The 19060-nt window shown below is 38.4% G+C and overlaps 1 protein-coding gene across 1 annotated transcript; it reads left to right on the plus strand.

Annotated features, from left to right (window-relative positions):
* Positions 1 to 890: 890 nt before the first annotated feature.
* Positions 891 to 17069, plus strand: tcf25 (transcription factor 25 (basic helix-loop-helix)). Its single transcript, XM_026999503.2, has 18 exons — positions 891 to 1203; positions 1295 to 1432; positions 1681 to 1755; positions 1842 to 1969; positions 2080 to 2145; positions 2561 to 2643; positions 3452 to 3582; positions 3682 to 3781; positions 4594 to 4687; positions 5442 to 5534; positions 5673 to 5778; positions 6479 to 6638; positions 7511 to 7598; positions 7756 to 7914; positions 11248 to 11338; positions 11599 to 11678; positions 14827 to 14902; positions 16049 to 17069. Exons 1-18 carry the CDS (start codon positions 991 to 993, stop codon positions 16214 to 16216), a joined length of 2049 nt encoding a protein of 682 aa, XP_026855304.2. The 5' UTR covers positions 891 to 990; the 3' UTR covers positions 16217 to 17069.
* The last annotated feature ends 1991 nt before the right edge of the window (positions 17070 to 19060 follow it).

Here is a 19060-nt window from a genome sequence, read left to right on the forward strand (position 1 = left end):
ACAAAAAAAAAAAAAACAAAACAAAACACTTGTGGCTTCTGGTGCTTAGATTAAACTTATGCCAGGAATGATTTATTTGTATGAAAGAGGCCACACCTTTTATTTTCTTACCAGAAGGAAGAAGACACTTCCTTAAACTGGTATTCTTGTCACATCTTGGCTGAGTTTTGAGTACATATGGATAGGTAGAAATTGAGATTGTTTGATCAATCAGTCGAATTTTCCTGCTTTAAGGTTTCCATTTTCAAATGTATTTAGTTGTAGGCCCTTTTCAAGTCATATATAGCAAAATGTTAAAAAATATTTTTAAATATTAAAATATACATTTTATAATATTAGCGTATTCTGAAAAATGTTTGTTAGCTACAGCTCTCCATATCCGCTATTAAGCAATACTCTCCACTATTCATATTAGTGAAGGCTACAGCATGTCCATATGAAGAATAAAAAGTTAGCATTATTTAGTTTGTAAAGTGATTTGAGAAAAACATAGGCTGGGGTCAATAACTGCTAAGACCTAAAAGGTTCACATTGCTTAGCAGAGAAGAACAAAACTGGATTGTTAGGACACTGTCTAAACTGGCACGTTTAATTCTCACATAGGACATCTATCTTACATATCTTGTCAGAAATGTTTATGTGCGGTGCATCATTTACTAATTTTAACTGGACTCTAAAAATCTTAATTTGGTATATATTTGGTTTTGGTTTTGTATACGTTTGGTTTTGTTGAATGATTCCCGAAATATATCAACAGTGCTGTCTAGTGGCCAAAACTCCGAAGAATTTCGCGAACCTGCAAAAACCTATCTTTGTCCCCAACAGGTAGCCGTTTACTGACGTCACTTCCTGTGAAAAGTGAAAGAAGTTCCTTTTAAACATCCAATCAAATGCTCTGTTGTTGGGCTCCTTAATTCGTGACTTGTTATGGTGGTTTAGCGCTTTGGCCCAGGGTCGCAACGAACCAGAACCGACGACCTTTTCCATAAGATGTCGAGCCGTGCGCTGCGGAGACTGAAAGGAAAGCAGAGGGGACAGGAGGACATTGATATAGGAGATCTGAGACTTAATTGTGAACATGGAAAGAATGTGGATCTAGAAGAGGAAGAGAAGGACGGCGAGGTTTCACCGCCGGTCACACAGAGCAGTCGGAAAGCGAATAAGAGTAAAACACAGAAGAATATAAGCAATATTTATGAACTGGTTAGTTCTACACTTGAGCTGATATGGAATCTAACTCTTGTTATCTAACTAGTTACGTGTCTGACTACTTTTAACGTGTGATATATTACAGATAGGCGAAGCTGACAACGATACAGACAAAACTCCGACAGATGAGGAGGCTGCTGTGACAACAAGAAAGCTGGAAGAGAGTCGTGTCAGTGATGGACTACAGAAACAGCCGTGTCCGCTCGAAACGCAGGCCGGAAAGGTTGAACTTACGTTAACATTAAAATAAAGTTCGCATGTGAATTTTGTTTCCCCTAATCAAATATGTACGGGGATCGGGGTGCGCAATTTTATTTTACGACATTCGCTGGAAAGACACGTTAGGTTTAGCTACGTTACGTACCAGACTTTTAAACGTGGGATGTTCTAACCTAGCTGGCTTCCATTAAACTTGTAATGATTAATGAAGGTGTGATGAAGCCCAGTGAAAACGTAACGTATCTTGCATAGTCTGACTGTAGTGGGAAGGCAAACAAGAAGAAGAAGAAGAAGAAGAGAAAAAAAACACCTGCTGGGGATGCACAGGTACAATGTTAATTGAATAGTGTGTCCTTTCCAGGTTATTCACATTTCAGCCTGGGGTTTAGTGTTTTCAACGAATGTGTTCAAAGGAGGAGTCAGGCGCAGGAGATGACATAGATTCATTATTGGAGACCATAGAAAAGACCAATGGCCTGTCACACCAGAGTGAGGAGAGTGGGGCTCCAGGCCATAGGCCTGTGCTTTATGTGGAACACAGGTAAGCGCTTCATCAGACTTGCTTATTAGGGATTTTACTGTTAAAGGCGTGAAGGGGGGAAATGTGTTGTCCTTTGTGTGTTTAATGTTTTCTCCCATTTTGTCATTTAGGAATCTGAATCCCGAGACTGAACTGAAGAGATATTTTGGAGCTCGGGCTGTATTGGGTGACCAAAGGTTGGTTTAATTTCTCAGTTTTCTGTGTAACATGCTATCGGATTGTCTCTCTGTATTGTGATGTCGTCTGTATTTCTGGCTACCTCCTTGTGCGTGTGTGTGTGCGTGCGTGCGTGCATGCGCGCGTGTGTGCACATAGGAGGAGGAATAAAATCAAAACAGATTTATACTTAGGACATATACTTAAAGTTCATCTGTAAAATGATCAGTATGCTGTGTGTTTATTTTTTTCATATAATTTTAATTATAGTGAATTCTTTTTTTCCAATTTATGCAGTTAAGAAGCTATATATAAAGTCTTGATTATGCAATTTGTTGTCCTGATGATGATTATGAGAGACATTAATGACTTGTTGTGCATACTTTTAACAAATGTGTGTGTGTTTGTGTGTCTCTGTGCCTGTGTTCCATCCAGGCCCAGGCAGAGACAGAGACAGTTTCATCGCAGCACCTGGATGACTACGCCCAAAGACACTTGGCCTCGCTTTAGTCGACCAGGTAACACCTGATATGCTTTTTAACACTTTACCAAATGTACTAGTTTCATAAGTGTTGGCAGAGGTCAAGCGAATTCTTGTGCAATGTCATTTATGCATGATACCTAAAACACTAAGGCCAGTTTACAGTGTTTTATTCAGTGGCTTATCTATAAACAGTTTATAAAATCCTTTTTTGCCATTTCCTGTTTTAATGTTAAAAAACCATGCATAAAGTAAAGTCACTTTCTTGGATGCGTTTAATACTGGGGCAGTGTTCACAAATATTCTTCTTTTTAGCCTCTGGTAATGAGATCACTCACAGAGGCTTGTATTGTACAAGTCTTTACCCCCACTATAGTGCTTGGTTCAATGCTGGCTTTGAGATGGACCTGATGTGTTGTTAAAAGTGCTGTCACATTATCAGGGAAGTGAAGTGTCCCAGAGGTTTTGTGTGGTACTTGTGTCTCTGACTTCATTGATTCCACCCTGTGGTGAAGACCCCAGTTCCTATAAATTTAGTTATCATTCTTTTTTTAATAGAGAGCCTACAGTAGAGTACAAAGCCAGAATACACTTAGTACTGACATCATCTTAAAGTTTATTTCATGTAATGATCTGTCAGCCTTAGTGATTTTTTTTTTTTTGGCCTGCTGGGTCAAATGCTGCCGTCTTATAATTCCTGTCTAAATCATCAAATTATTTGGTGACATTTGAGAAATGATAAAATGTCTATGTTGAAGATATTTGAGCTGGAAAATGAAATAATATACCTCATATGTCTTCCCTTTTTTGTTGTTTTTTGTTGTTGTTGTTGCTTTCTCCCTTAGGTATCACTATGAATCTGCTGGAGTCTGCAAATGGTCTCCAGTTCTTTGCATTTGAGCATAGTCGTGATTATCAGCAGGTCCAGTTCAAGTTTTTTGATGCTGTGGAGTCCATGGATCCTAATAACATTGTGGTAAATAGATTGCATCTTCCCCGATGCCAGTTTTTATGTCCGTGACATTATATAAACAGCTGGATTTTTACTGAGAACTAAGAGAGAATCCCTGAACAGGTCCTACTGCAGCTTAATCCCTACCACATCGACTCACTCTTACAACTCTCCGATGTCTGCCGCATCCAGGAGGACCAGGAGACTGCCAGGGACCTCATTGGTAGGCAACCTGAGGCAACCTTTTGAAAGGGAGTAATTTTAGTTATTGCTTTCTTGTTTTAACATTTAGTCATGTATTCAGTTTTTGGAAAAGATGTGGTGTGTAGCTGCATGTGTCTCAGAGGAAGCATGTGACCGCCCTTACCCTCGCAGTTTGGTAGCCGTTATGTAACAGGAGAATTACCTGATGGGTGGGAATTGGATATGTTTAAAACAAAGAGAAAATTCAGGGGAAAAGCTTTTTTAAAAAGTGACCTTTTCATGACTCTTTTTATTTAGTCATTAAGTGAACTCCTTTTACGTCCCCTGATACAAGAACTGTGGCTTGGTTTAGCTACATTTGATTACTATTAGCTTTAAAACTTCAGACTCAGCCCCCGACGCCCAGCTCCCAACAGAGAGAGTATCCCTGTAGGAAAAGCAAACCCCGCATCTTTTTGAGCAGCAGCTCATGCAACGTCAGGGGCAGCGTAACTAGGAGGATAGCAATATCCACCCCTTCTGACCCATAATCAAACAGCACCACTGTCTTTCAGCATGAAAACACCGTACAAGTTAATTCTTTCCAGGGTCCTTAATAAAGATTTTACTGGTAAAGGCTGCAGGAAACTAGTAGAACCTATTAACAAATTAAAAAGTCATCTTGTTATTTTGTTTCTTGATTCTGAAAGCTCTCAGTGGTTCACACAGTTATTCTTTAATCATTGTCTCGTTATTATTGTTTTGAGTGATGATTTTTCCTTTAATTTGCTTCTTAATTTTGTTTTTCCTGCTTTGTCTTACCATGCATGTATGTGTGTGTGTATGTTTAAGAGAGGGCTTTGTACAGCTTTGAGTGTGCATTCCACCCTGTGTTCAGCCTGACATCAGGCACGAGCAGACTGGACTACTGCAGACCAGAGAACAGGTCAGTGCTGTGCCACGTCAAGCGTGGAAATTGACCACACTCATTCTGCTCTTCAGCAAGCATGCTCTAACATTCCCCTCATGCTTTTTGATTTTTAAATATATGTTATTTTGGATGTTGTTTTTAGCTCAGGAATGTCCACAATATACAATTCCACACAAAATAATTCAATTTACGTATCATTCTTTTTTTTATGGGTATTTTTTTCTTCTTTGTTTGTCCAGTCATGTACACTTTAATTACAATTTTGCATTTTTTTTAAGTATCAAGGTTTAGTTAAAGTGCCAGATATAACTGTTTTAACATATGTATCAAATTCTAAACAAAATACATATAATACTTCCCTATAATACAGCTAATTGCATTTTATTATTAGGTCTTTAGTTGTTTTTAGTTTAGTTTTTTTTTTTTTTTGCCCGTAATCAGCTCTTAGATTTCCGTGTACCATCTTCCAGATTTGTGCAGATGTTTTTATTACACATTTTATGCTTTTAATATACGTTATTGAATTGAACTGTGTTTCTATGTTTAAATTTGATATGTTGACTTGTTTTGTGAACTTTGCCCTTTCTGTGATGTCCTTCTGCTTCACTTCCTTTATTTCAAAATGGGTCCAGCTAAAACAGGCTGTTCACAACATTCTCAAATCTTGTGAAACTTGCTCTACATACAGCTTTGACCACCCCAGCCTTGTTCTCGTATAATTGTAGGAGAAATGGGTTTATTTTTCCTCTCTATCCTTTGTCCTCTACAGGGCATTTTATCTGGCCGTGTACAAGCACATGATGTTCCTGGAGAAAAGAGGTTGTCCTCGCACTGCTCTGGAGTACTGCAAGCTCATTCTGAGGTAGATTATTTTATGTGCTTTCTGTGCTTGTTGTTACTATAAGAGTTGGCCTGAACAAAAATGTCTGTATTGTCAGCAGTGTAAGACACTCAACGTGTGTGTGTGTGTGTGTGTGTGTGTGTGTGTGTGTGTATTTAGTTTGGACCCAGATAATGATCCTCTGTGTATGCTTCTGCTGATTGATTTCCTGTGCCTGCGCTGTCGGGAGTACGCTTTCCTCATCCGACTCTATGAGGAGTGGGAGGTGACTATTCCTCTCCAGTCTCAATGTCTATATACTTAGAACGCTGTCTTTTTAAAAAAGGATTCTGATTGCTTTTTTGTTTATTTAATATGGTGTCCAGAAAAAATGACTTTTTTTTTCTTCAAAATTGCATACTGAACAATTCAAGTCTTCCAAAAATCACATTATGTATGTATTGAAATGTACTAGTTTGAAAATCCAAAAATAGTGATTGCTAAAATTAAATAGAATATTTGAACTGTCAGATTCCGACCAAATCTTATTTATAACTGTTTTGTATTATCTAAAATGTATTTACTATGTGGTTTTTCTTTATTTAAAGGGAGTTAAAGTCTCATAGAAAGGCTTAGATTAGCTAGAAATAATATGCAAAATATATGAATGTTTGTTTGTAGAAGTGGCTGGAATGTATTTATTTTACATGAACTTATTCTTAAATTGTTAATAGCCACTTTCTCAGTGAGGTTTTGATGAAGATACAAGCCATGCATGCAGGCCATTTTCTTAAAGTTAAGGGAGAAAAGGGAGCTCCCTTGTTTAGCATAATCTGTGTAACGTTATGTGTATTATTTAATGTAGTCAATGTTTTTCGTGTATTATGTAACACTGCATATGTTTGAAAAAGAGAATAGCTTATTGCAAGCCCAGAATCACATGGTGATTAGCTCTGAATGCTGGGTGTGGCGCTTTGCTGGTTTAGGCTCATCGGAACCTGTCGCAGCTGCCTAACTTTGCCTACTCAGTGGCTCTGGCTTGCTACCACCTGAGTCAGCAGGAGGAGACTACACCAGAGGAGAGTCAGCACGTCAAACTCAGATCAGACCGGTTGCTCCAGGATGCTCTTATTATGTTCCCTGGAGGTGAGAAACCCACACACATACACATGCTGCTACACTGTATACTCCCTTGTGGTGACACCAATGCACACATTGCCACACAGTATGTTGACTCATGGTTACACATTGACACACTGTGTGTGTGTGTGTGTGTGTGTGTGTGTCTCTCCTAGATTTTTAGCCAGTTGCCTGGCTATGATGTGTCTCTTGTTAGCATTGATTAGCAACATGGCTGGGACCACTTGTAATTCAGTGTTCTCATTCATGTTCCTAATTTACAGATATTTAGTGGCGTGCTTTTCTTGCATACACATGTGTGCATCCATGGGGTGGGGGATCTTTTTTTGGACAAGTCCAGGATCTTTCAGGATTTTCCTTATTAAGTCTTTCTAAGCTAGCTAGGATTTTGGCCTTTTTTACACCTTCCATTAACATCCACAATCATGCACAGTCTGCTTATTTAAGGCTATTCTTTAATGCTATTCCATTAAAAATGTTTTGTCTCATTCAGGTTTTTACTTTAAATGTTTTAATAATAATTTTGAATTCAGCTTACCTTTTTGCATTATTAAATTCAGTTCATATTTTTACAGATGGTGCCATAAAGCAGATTTGCAGAATTAGATCTGAACACTATTTTGTATGTGTAATAAAAGATCTGTAAACAAACCTGCTATTAGCAAGAAGCATTATTGGTTGTATACAGTGAAAACATTCATCATGTCAAAAGTGTCACTTGAGCATTTTCAAAGTATTGTACATAACAGCTACATAATAATAGGTACTGTAACACATGAATAATGCATTTGTTAGACATCCTTTGTGTCTGCGTGTGTGCGCGCACAAGTCAGTCTGATGCCATTATCTACAAGATATTGTGCACTTGTTTGTTTCAGTGTTGATGCCTTTGTTGGACCTGTGCACAGTGCAGCCTGATGCTGCGGTGTCTTCCCACGCATTCTTCGGCCCCAGATGCCGCTTGGGGTATTTAATTATTACTTATTATTTTTCATCCCCTATGCATGCTTGCCTTAGTTTCTGAGACATGTGTTCACATTTAGATTAAATTATTATATGAAGTTAATTGCAGTGTTGTAGTTTTAAGTGCTAAATGTGCACTACACTTCTCCATCTTCCCCAGGCTGCCCCCTGCACTCTCCGAGCTGGAGGGCCTGTATGTGGGCCGTTGTCACAGCGTGTGGAAAGAAGCGGGGGTGATGCTCTGGATGGAGGGCAACGTGCAGGAGGTGCTCAGGAGGGTGGACGCAAAGGATCCCATAGTGGAGGACTGCCAGAACAAGTATTAAACACTCTACATCAAAGTCCATTATTGAGTACTTTTGTCAAATTTCATCAGAATTACTTGAGGAATTGCTGAATTACAGCTGTTTTGAATGAAGAAGCGCACCTTGGTAAGGCTGCACAAATGTCACCATGTTTTTGATAAATATTGAGTTTCTGACTCTTGGGAATATTTTGATACCACATGTGAAGATTGGTTAAAAAATTGTTTGACTTATTTGCAAAAGTAGGTTTTCTGAATTTAAATTCTCAAAATGTAAAATGCAATCCATCCCATTTATTCAGTAAGTCCCTGGGAGTGACATTGTGTCACTCTGATCCAAAGTTAGCGCTCTAAATATGTTGCAAAACTGCAAAAGAGCTGAAGCGCCATAATTCATATTTACGAGGCATATTCATACCAAATATGACAGATATCTTCAGAATGTGTTGATGTAAATATATGAAGGATTTTGTCACCATCAGACAACACCCTTTGATGTGATAACCCGCTACATCTAAAACACCCCCACATGCACCATTTGATTAAGGTACTGCAGCCATAGTGTGCTAAAAAGTCAACACTTTTTAGGTAAATTGTTACTTTCAGACATGGCTGATTATTTTAAGACCTATTTTGAGACAATCAGGTAAAAGTCCCAGGACAAGCATAAAAAGTGTGTTGCAAGCAATCAGCAAAACAGAAAACTGTTTTGTAGTCACTTCTAATTTTTAATTTGTCAGTCTGTCTGGGATGCGTGAGTTGAAGCCAGTTACATGTCCCTCAAATGAACCGTCTTCGAGAGATCCATGCTTATCTTATGGAAATCAGCTATAGAAATATACATGGATATGGTAGTGATAAATAGAAAACTTTGTTTACAAGACAAAAACATTTTATTATTTTTTTCACTTCCATTGCCATATGTTTGTTGCATTGGTCGTCATCTACTTGGTTCTCAGCTGTACTGCACACACACTCACTTTCTCTCTATTTCACTCTCTCTCTCTCTCTCTCTCTCTGGATCACACTCTCTCTGCTCAAAATCTTTGGACAGAGATGGCTTCTTATTAACATTTTCACGTCCACCTTAAAGCTTAGAAGGCTAATGGCAGATTTTCATTCAGTTTGAATCTAGTAAAGCCATATAGTAATGAACTTCATTAATTTAGGGGACAGTGCTTTACTCGTTCAGTTGTTCTTCTCTGCGGCCCCATTTCTGTCAGCTTTCTGCTGCTTTTTCTCCTTTCTCTGACCCTGTACTTCCCCGCCAAATTGGCAGCAACATTGTTTTTTAAGCATGTTATTTTGTCTCATTTAAATGCTTTTACTAGAAGGCAGTAAACCTGTTCCCCGAAAATGGGTTATCGGAGATATGATGGCAATGCAAATATGATTTCATGAATATTTGCATTTGCACATTTATAGTTTTAAACATTTAATTTGTAGAATCCTCTACAGGTAAACTCTACAGCTGTGAATAAATTGTGCTCAATCTAAACTCAATGGTTATTACTTGACCTGTGGTGCATTGCTGCAAACCACTGTATACAACCCACTGACCCCATCCTGATACAAGGTATTGTATCGGTGCCATTTGTAATAGTTCTAAAAGTTGTAGGCTTGTAGAAAGTCCTTATACAGGCCACTAAAGTTTAATGAGGCTGCCCAATGTTAAGGCAATTAAAGCTTAGTGAAGCTGCCCAATGTTAAGGCAATTAAAGCTTAGTGAAGCTGCCCAATGTTAAGGCAATTAAAGCTTAATGAGGCTGCCCAATGTTAAGGCAATTAAAGCTTAGTGAAGCTGCCCAAGGTTAAGCCTGTAAAATGACTCCTGGAGAAGGGTTTTGATTTGGATTTTTTTTTTTTTTTTTGATTATCAGGTTTATTTGTTTATGATGATGATTGTTTTTGGTTATCGGATAATCCTTAGGAGTCCTCCAACCAGCTTGCCAATAGAAGCAGCATGCAAAATTTCACCTCGATTGAGAAACCATTATGTGCAAAGTATAGTAACCCGTATTGACACCCGTATTGAAGTTTGGTCAGGTACCTAAAAATCAAGAGGCGTTTTAGTATTTTCATGAAAATTCATGACAGTTGGTGAAGCTGTTCAGGAATGACATCTGTTTAAGTAAAGTTTAAATAAAGCACTGTTTAAATTAACAGATTGACATATGACACATTGTTTGTAAATGTCAACATGTTTTGGATATCAAGGTGGAAACTGATGGGTGGGGACTAGTGCAATTCAGCCTAAGCCAAGGATTTATAAAGATTTATTTATTTTTTTGTCTGCAATCTGTCGTTCAGAAGATACAGCACAAACCGTATAATGTTATACTGTAGCACCTCCTTCAGATCAGTCGGGCTCATCTCACTTGCCTGGGTAGCAGGAAGGACTATTGATTGAGTTTCTTGTCTCTAGGCCTTACAGTTTGATCTGCGCAAATTGTTTTAGCAGAGAACAGTAATCTTAAGAAACCACCTGATCCATTACAGTGGGGTCAGGTGCTATATGCTTTAACTCTTAAGAGATGAGAGTCAGATTTGTGGTACATATGTAACATGCTTACCATGTTTTAAATATATCAGACTAGGAATGCGTGTGTGTTAGTTGCATATGACATACTAACAATGATGACTCTCCTATTGAACTCTGTACATCTGTAAAGCTATAAAAGGGAAAATGGGTTATGTAGTTTTTGGAGCCATCTGCTACAGTCATCGGCTCTGCCTGCAGCCCTGAACCTGCCGCTGACCCTGCCTGATCTCCTCTGAAGCCCATCCAACTTGCTCACGTGAAACTGTGGGTCATTGTAGAGCCCCCCCCCCCCCCCCCCCCCCATTTGAATAGTTTGTGTGAACCTTAAGTGTAGGTTACAGATTTCATGCCTCTTTTCAGATCCTGTGCTATGGTCCATCTCCCTGCTGCTGACAATGTTTGGCGTTTAAACCTTATATACATTTTATTGTGTGCACATTTCAAAATGTAGCTATAGAAATTATTTCTCTAAGCATTTTACAGATGTGGGTTTTGTTTTTGTTTTTTTTTTGGTTTGTTTTTTGGAAATGTGTAAGATGGTGGGATTTACTCTGTAAACAGGCTTTATGTGACCTCAGCTGGTGAGACTGGTTTTTACCCAGCAGATTAATTTGTTAGAATGCTATACATTAACCTTAGTGTCTCATGGAAGAGCGCATGCTTAAATGAGGTACATAAAGTTTCACAAAGAGTGAACAGGCCATTAGGAACACCCCCCACCCCAGCGATTCTTCCCACTGTTCAGACTGTAGCATGCCTGTGGAATGTGGATGTGCACTGATGCACGTGTGCTCTCTCTTGGTCAGGAGGAAGCAGCGGTACCAGAGTGCTCCCAGGAACATCCACAGACATGTGCTCCTGTCTGAAATAAAAGAGGCCACATCCACACTGCCTCTGGTGAGAGACTGCATGTCCTAGACCAGCAACCAAACTCCCATTCGACCAGGCTCCCTCAGCCTGTCCTACATTAGCCAGAAACTATATGAACAAAAAGCATGTCATCATATTACCATACATTGGTATTTGTCACTACATCCTAGCTATGTGTTTTAGATCCTCTACAAAACAATTGCATAGTCCAGTAGTTCCATTTATTTTACCCTTCTTGTACCCAGTGCTTTCAAAAATAACATGTGATTTTGCTTCATATCCCCCAGGATGTGACCACCCACCCAGTAATGAGTTATGACCCCCTCCCTCCTCTGGATTCTGTAGTCTCCTACAACAGGCCAGAAAGGTAGGGCTAGTGTTGTCTCTCATAATAATACATTGTATTTATATAGCGCTTTTCAAGGACCCAAAGACACTTAATAGCCAGTACAAAAGAAAATACATTAACAAACAAATAAAACATGTACAGTATGCAGAACAATTACAGATAACACAGGACATGGACAAGAGCTGATGAAAGAGTTTAGGTTTGAGAAATATAGACAAGGGGCAAAGATATTTTTTAAGGTTAGATTAGAGAGAGAGAGAATAGAGGTGGAAGAGAGTTCCAGAGTCGAGGAGCACATATGGAAAAATTACAGTCACCATAGCCGTGTAGGCTGGAGAAAGGAACAGTAAGCAGCCCGGCTGAGGAAGATCTGAGGGTGCGAGTAGGAGAAGATCAGACAGGTATGAAGAAGAGACGTTATTTAAGAGCTCTGTAGGGGAGTAGGAGTATTTTGAGTTGAATACGGTATTTTAGAGGAAGTCAGTGAAGATGTTGGAGAATGGGTTTAATATGATGGTGAGAGTGAGTCTGGGTGAGAAGGCGGGCAGCAGTACAATCTGAAGTCTGTGAATGGAGGATGAGCTAATGCCGAATAGAAGAGAGTTGCATTAGTACAAATGGCTAGAGATGAAGGTGTGAATGAGAGTTTCGGCAGCAGACTGAGAGAAAGGGATGACCTAATTTTAGCAATGTTGCGCAGATTGAAAAAAGATGTTTTAACTAGAGAGTTGATGTGGACACTGAATGAAAGCATGGAATCGAGGAGGACACCCAGATTTTGAACCAAGAGGGAAGGAGATACAACCTTAAAAGAGAGAGAAAGAGAACCAGCATTTTTGGAAATGTATTTAGAACCGCTTAGCATGAGTTCATTTTTATCCCTATTTAGCATGAGGAAATTGCACTTCATCCATTTCCTGATTTCTGATTAACAGGTTTCTAACTAATGTTTAACGGATTTAGTACTGAAATAAATCTGCATGTCATCCGCATAGCAGGGGAAATCAAGGTTAAAGTGATACAAGATATGTCCTAAAGGAAGCATGTAAACAATGAATAGGAGGGGCCCAAGAACTGACACTTGAGGAACCCCTTGAGTAACAAGAAAAGTGGAAGAAGTATTGCCAGAGTGGGTAACAGTTAGACACAATGTGAACCATTAAAGAGCGGAGCCATCAATGCGCAGCTCACACAGCTTAGATAGAAGGATGGAATGGCTTATGGTGTCATAAGTCTGCACTTGGATCTAGCAGCAGCAGAATACAGAGAGCAGCAGAATCCACAAACATGGGGAGATCATTTAATTATCTTTATTGAGGCAGTTTCTGTGACCAGAATGGCTCAGAAAGATTGTGGGTTTCCAAACAGTTATGAAGCCAAATGACAATAGTTTGTTCGAGAACTTTAGCCAAGAAAGGAATATTAGAGATCGGCCAGAAGTTATCCAGAGCTGAAGGGTCCAGACCAGATTTTTGGACAAAGGTGTGACCGCAGCAATTTTGTAGTTAGAGGGAACCTGTCCAATAAGCAGTGATTGATTAATAAGTGAGATGAGGAACCAGATCAAGGAATCTGGCTTTAGTTATAAGATTTAGGGAGAGGATCAAGTGAGCAGGATGGTTTTAGACTTCATTAGAACATCAGCAATGAAAGACAAATCAACAGTATGAAAAGCAGAGAGAGAAGAAGGGAACTAGTTCTTAGTTCCCACTAAGAGAAGAAGAAAGAATTACTAGCAGCAGAGGGCTCCAGAGAACTGGTGAACTATTTTTGCAATTATAGATTCAAAAACAAATGTAAGAATGAATCACAGGGAACAGGAGAAGCATCTACAGTGCTGTCAAGGGGTTTAAATAGCTTGATGACTGTTAAGAAATGATGGTGGGAGTTTTTATCATCACATAATGAGGCAGGACAAATGGGTAGATTCTAGCAGTTTGTAAAGTATCTCTGTAAACAGGTGCTGCTTATAAGCTTCATTAACCGTCGGAGTATTTCTAACCGACGACCAGTCTGCTTCATGGGGCGTAGTTCGTTAGTATACTAAGGGGAGGAAGAAATAAGGTACCTTTTTAGATTTTAAAGGGGCCAGTGAATTAAAGGACTCTGAGAAAGCAGCATTAAGCAGATTAGCATGATCCTCAGGAAAGAGGGAGCAGAATCAACTGGCAAGGCAGTAGAAATAGAATAGTTAAGAATAAGAGAATCAACAGAATGAGAAGAAGAAAATGCATCTTTGATTAGACTGATGAGGAATAGCCAGGGGAGCTGTGAACAGAATAAGCCTGTGATCAGAGAGTGGAAATGGTACAGGACAGAGATTCAAACCGGCTAAGGAAGAACAGCAGACTAGGTCATGAATGACCTTTGTCATAAATGGCAAAATCTACATGTTGTATCAGCTAGAAACAGTCCAGTAGTGTGAGGAAAATCATTTGTGAGGTTAAAGTCAAGATCATTTATATGCATATTAAAGTCACCAACTAGCAACAAGCAGGGTGAACTCGAACACACGAGTGTGAGAAGTTCAGATAATTCAGAAAGGAATGACACAGGTTTTGGTGGATGATAGAGTAGCACTGTAGTTACAGGACTAGAATTTTAGAGCCAAGTATTCAAAAGATGTAATGGATATAGGCCTGAGTTCTGTGATGATGATGCAGTAGAGGGAGGTTGAAGTTGGGTGGGGTTTGAATGATGAAAGGTATAAAAATCACTGCTTGTTGCCACGTTTTGGTTAAGAAAAATGAAGAGAAATGGACGGTTCTGTTGCGGAATTGTCTCGAGCCCCGATGAACATGGACGCGTCGACATAGTATGCCAACTTTTACTGGCAGTTACAGCAGCAGCTTTAGGGAGGCAGTAGAAATTAAGTTTCCCCAGTTCCCCAGCAGTGTCGGACAGGTAGTGTGGATTAAATGGGAGCTCTGGACAGTACTGACGATGGACAAAGCCAGGAAGAAGCGATGGTTATTAATAAGCCAAATAAGGCCTTTGAAGGATGGATTGGTCTTCCTTAAGTAGATAACAGGAGTGTAACCCCTTTGCTTAACATTTTTATTTGTTTCATTTCCATCTTCCATATCCAATTCTTTCTTTACTTTATTGTGGCAACACCAAACCATGTTTAATGTTAAGGATTTTTTTTGCTGCAAATATCCTTCAGGCAGAATGCGAGAGCCTCAAATGAGAGCACCTTGTCTTTGTTATTCCGCTCCATACTGCCAAGCTTCAACCTGCAGGTGAGTGCTGCTACGTTCTTCACACAAGCGTCATTATTACCATACCACCTAAAGTTATGGGGTTGTGGTGGTGATTGTTGTTGTTGTTTGGTTTTGTGTTCAAGTTGCTTAAGAAATTAAATAACTGGGTGCTTACAATTAAATGCTTTATGTCTCCTACCAAATAAGAACACTTTGGGCAATCTCACAGCAGTCCACCACACTGGAGCTCAGGTTTTCTTCAATATCAGTTTGCACAGTTGTATTTATAAACTGAACACTCTCTTATTTTTACTGAAAAAATAAGGATTAGGATTACACTGAGTTTTTAGGATTATAAGAAATGTTGCAGCATGTCTGTATGGGTTTGCTGCTCATTAAAGGTAGTTCACAGATACTTGTGATGTGTAGTTAGTCATATAGTGGTAAGTGTGTTTTGTTTATTACAGCTCTGTGATTATTCTTAATTAATTCTAATGTATCTTATGACTTAAATCAAGTGGTAAACAGAGTTTCATGCTGAATCTTGAAAAATAACATTTTGCAGTCTTACCTGGCAAGCATGTCTACTGTAAAATAACATTTACTTAAGGTTTTTTTTTTTTTTTTTTTTTTTTTTTTTTTTTTTTTCCCCCCTGAATCTAAATTTAGAGAATAGGCTCAGCTTGAGATGAGCAAACATTTCAAACACTGTCATGACTACAGGTCTGCTGAGTAGAGTCCTCATAATTCAGATATGATCATGGCTCCATCTCTGGTTCGATCTTTCTTCTCATTTTTTGTACAGGTTAGGGTCACAGCATTAATTTGGTGGCTTTTTATATACATAACATTTAACTTTTTATCATAAGTACACCACTGCGCATCTTTGTCCCCTCACTTAAAGTGTCACTTTTTAGAAGCTTTTCACACATTCATTGCTGAAGAAAAGGTATTCAGTATTATGTACGCTGTGTTTTCATAGAAAATGAAATTGACTATTGCTGCTGCTGTGTGTGTGTGTGTGTGTGTGTGTGTGTGTGTGTGTGTGTGTGTGTGTGTGTGTGTGTGTGTGTGTGTGTGTGTGTGTGTGTGTGTGGCCCATTTAGTGTTGACCCAAGTATTAGCGGATTCATAAACTATTCTCTGTTGTTGTTGTTGTTGTTGTTGTTGTTGTTTTGCTCTTAGGGTGGACAAAGGCCCGAGGATGGCCTAGAAGTGGCACGTGCTGGGCGGGAGCTGAACCAGGAAGTGAATCGACTGATGGTGGCCATGAGGGACATGCTGGCTAATATACAGTTCCAGGAACCACAGAGGGAAGACAATCCGGACCGAGATGAGGAGGAGTGGGACTGAGAGCAGGAGAGGGACAGTGATACTGAGAGAAAGGCAGACATTGGTGTTAAAGAGAGACAATCCTAAACTAAATGTGGCTTGAATTAAAGAATAAAGAAAAAAGTTCATGGAGGAACAGTACACTTGCAGACTGTATATTGCCATTGATTGTCTCCTGCACAGATTAAACCTTATGTTCTCTAACAACTATAATTGTTAATGCCCTGAATTTTCCAGACCTTAAGAGAATTCCCCATTTATATGATGCTCAAAGTTGAAATATTTCTGCATATTTTAATCCTGTTTCACAGGTATCTTAGAGGCATTATCGATAAGAGAATTTTGACTGCCTTGGTATTGCATTGATGATTTGAATGAAACAGAGAATGCACTGGAAGATTAGTGTTCAAATGGAACAGTGTTTCTTAATTTCACATTGATCATATTTAGAAAAGATCCATGACATAGTAACGGAGTTACCTCTTACTGATCACGTAGATAAAAGCAATGTGTCTGCATTTCATTATTTAGTTTCACATGAGAATGGGAGTAAGGTTCAAACAGTTTGCTTTTGCTGTTGCTGTTTGCTGTTGTGGTAACCGTGTACATGCAGAGGTATACATCAGGCTTAATACAAACAGACTACCTCTTCTGCCTAATTCATATTACCCAACTCTGCGTTCTCACATTGCTTTTATAATTTGACACATTCATGCACAACATTAGGCAAAGTAAAACAGATTTAAAACCCACCACCAATCAGGAAACCGATTATATGTAAATAAAGCTCTGCAGTTTTTAGGACATGTCATAGTATAAAATATGTATAATTTCAGTTTTGATGTATCCTTTATAAAAACGTATTAATCTTTAACCGGATAAACGTGTTTTTTAAAAGCGGATTTTGGGAATTGTAAAATATTAATGATGCATTTCACAGTGTTAACACAGATGATTTTACAATATTAATATAACTTGTTTGAGCTGATGTGAAAGTGTATTGGTTCGTACTGTGAGGAATGTAGTCTGAATGTCATTCTTTGACTTTAAATAATATTTAGCAGTTTCAGCTTACATAAGAAGTTGGATCAAACAGTATGTTCGGTGTGTGGTTATCACAAAAGTGTAGAGATATGTAAATACCTTTGGTTCCTTTCACTGATCAAAGATGTTATGGGATTTGGATGGCAGGAAGCTGCAAGAAGTTGTTCCCTGTGAGTGTAGCCCTAAGACATCTTGTTTCTGGAGAAAGGATACAACATTCAATCATATTTAATTGCTTAATTTTAATACACCTGATAGATCTGCAGCTTTGAATATACTCTGCATTTGTGCACCGAGAAGCTAATGTATTATATCAATGTATTATAATTTCTTTAAATTTCAAATTTATTAGTCATTAGTGTTTTATTCCCCTTTTTACTTTTGGATACAGTCATTAATGAAGTTAATGTCTTAACATTAAATCAGTTTTCTATCTGATAAACTGAGTTGTATAAAAAGGCCATACTCACACAAAAAAGGCAGTGCGTATTCTTAAAGTCCACTGCATTTCTCAGTCCTCTCCAAGAAGGCACATGATTATTTATTAGTGTTGGTGGGGGAAGTAGCTGTGAAGTGCTGGCTTTGTTTGTCAGTTCACCTGGAGCTAAAGGCTGAGTCACGAGGATTGTGTTGTCGCACTGAGGTCAGAACAAGTGCATCTCCAGGCTTCGCTGTATGCTCTTAAAGTCTCATATGGCGTCATCCACATCTTACTGCTTAAAGGTGTACCGTGTTTAAACCAGAACTCAAAAAATGGAAATGCTTGAGTTTGGCATGCTGCAGTCCAAAGTGGAATTGGTGGATCTGATTCAATCCAATTCCAAGTGGACACGACTTAAAACGTTTCTTAGAATCTTTATGTGTTTTTGTGTTTGTAATAAAGACAGAGAAGACCAAGTCCAGTAAAGATAGTTTCCTAAACAGAACCTTGTTATTTTTATTAATTTTATTTAAACAAAGTGAAAACTGGCTACCATATATTTTATACCTCTGAGAGGGAATCAGTATTAAAAATGCTCACGTTTCTGGCTTACTATCATAGAAGGCATATATTTCCTATAGCAATTTGTGGTGCTTTCACCTCTTACAAATATTTCTACTTTCATTTTAGCTAGCTGTGGGTCTTGGAGGAAGTCATTGGCAATTTAGGTTCCAAATGCTATCATGGACTGTCTGCTACAGCAACACAACTATCATGCGGAATGGGAGCATCATTTCCACCTTTTGTCACTCAGTTTCATTTCTCAAATTTTCAAATTGGATATTCATGTTAACTTCATAATAACAGATATTGTGAACATAAACACATGATGTATTTGATTGAAGGTGCAGTCAGTAGCACATTTAGAGCTAACATTCAGCTATCCATCCAAAGTGATATGACCAAATCAATGCTATTGCATAAAAGACTACTGGGTTTACACTTGGGAAAACAAATATAAAAAATGAATGCTTAAATGGCCATCATTTATTTTCACAATGTAAAACTAATTGTTAATTGAATTTAATATTTTAGAGAAGTATAATCTTTCCACAGCTTAATTTCCTATATGTAAATATTTGTTATTGGGCCTATTGCTACCCTAATTTAAACATATCCATAATTGAGATCAAGTGCTAAGAGTACTTTCATTTTTAATTTAAAATCTTCTGTTTTAAATTCAAACATTTATTAGCATATGGCTCATAAATCATGACTTTGTTCTTCTTTTTCAAATCTTCCATATACAGTTATGTGCAAAATAATAGCAGTCTAACATCACTAATGTATTTAATTACTGATTTTGGCAGAAAGGATAATACAACATGGGGAAAAAATTC

The sequence above is a fragment of the Electrophorus electricus genome, chromosome 4 (genome assembly GCF_013358815.1).
Source record: "Electrophorus electricus isolate fEleEle1 chromosome 4, fEleEle1.pri, whole genome shotgun sequence".
NCBI classification, from domain to species: Eukaryota; Metazoa; Chordata; class Actinopteri; order Gymnotiformes; family Gymnotidae; genus Electrophorus; species Electrophorus electricus.

Coding starts and splice junctions, on each gene's coding strand:
- tcf25 (XM_026999503.2), top strand. CDS start 991: ATGTCGAGCCGTGCGCTGCGGAGACTGAAAGGAAAGCAGAGGGGACAG. Junction 5,535..5,672: donor TACTGCAAGCTCATTCTGAG/GTAGATTATTTT, acceptor GTGTGTATTTAG/TTTGGACCCAGATAATGATC. Junction 14,903..16,048: donor TGCCAAGCTTCAACCTGCAG/GTGAGTGCTGCT, acceptor TTTTGCTCTTAG/GGTGGACAAAGGCCCGAGGA.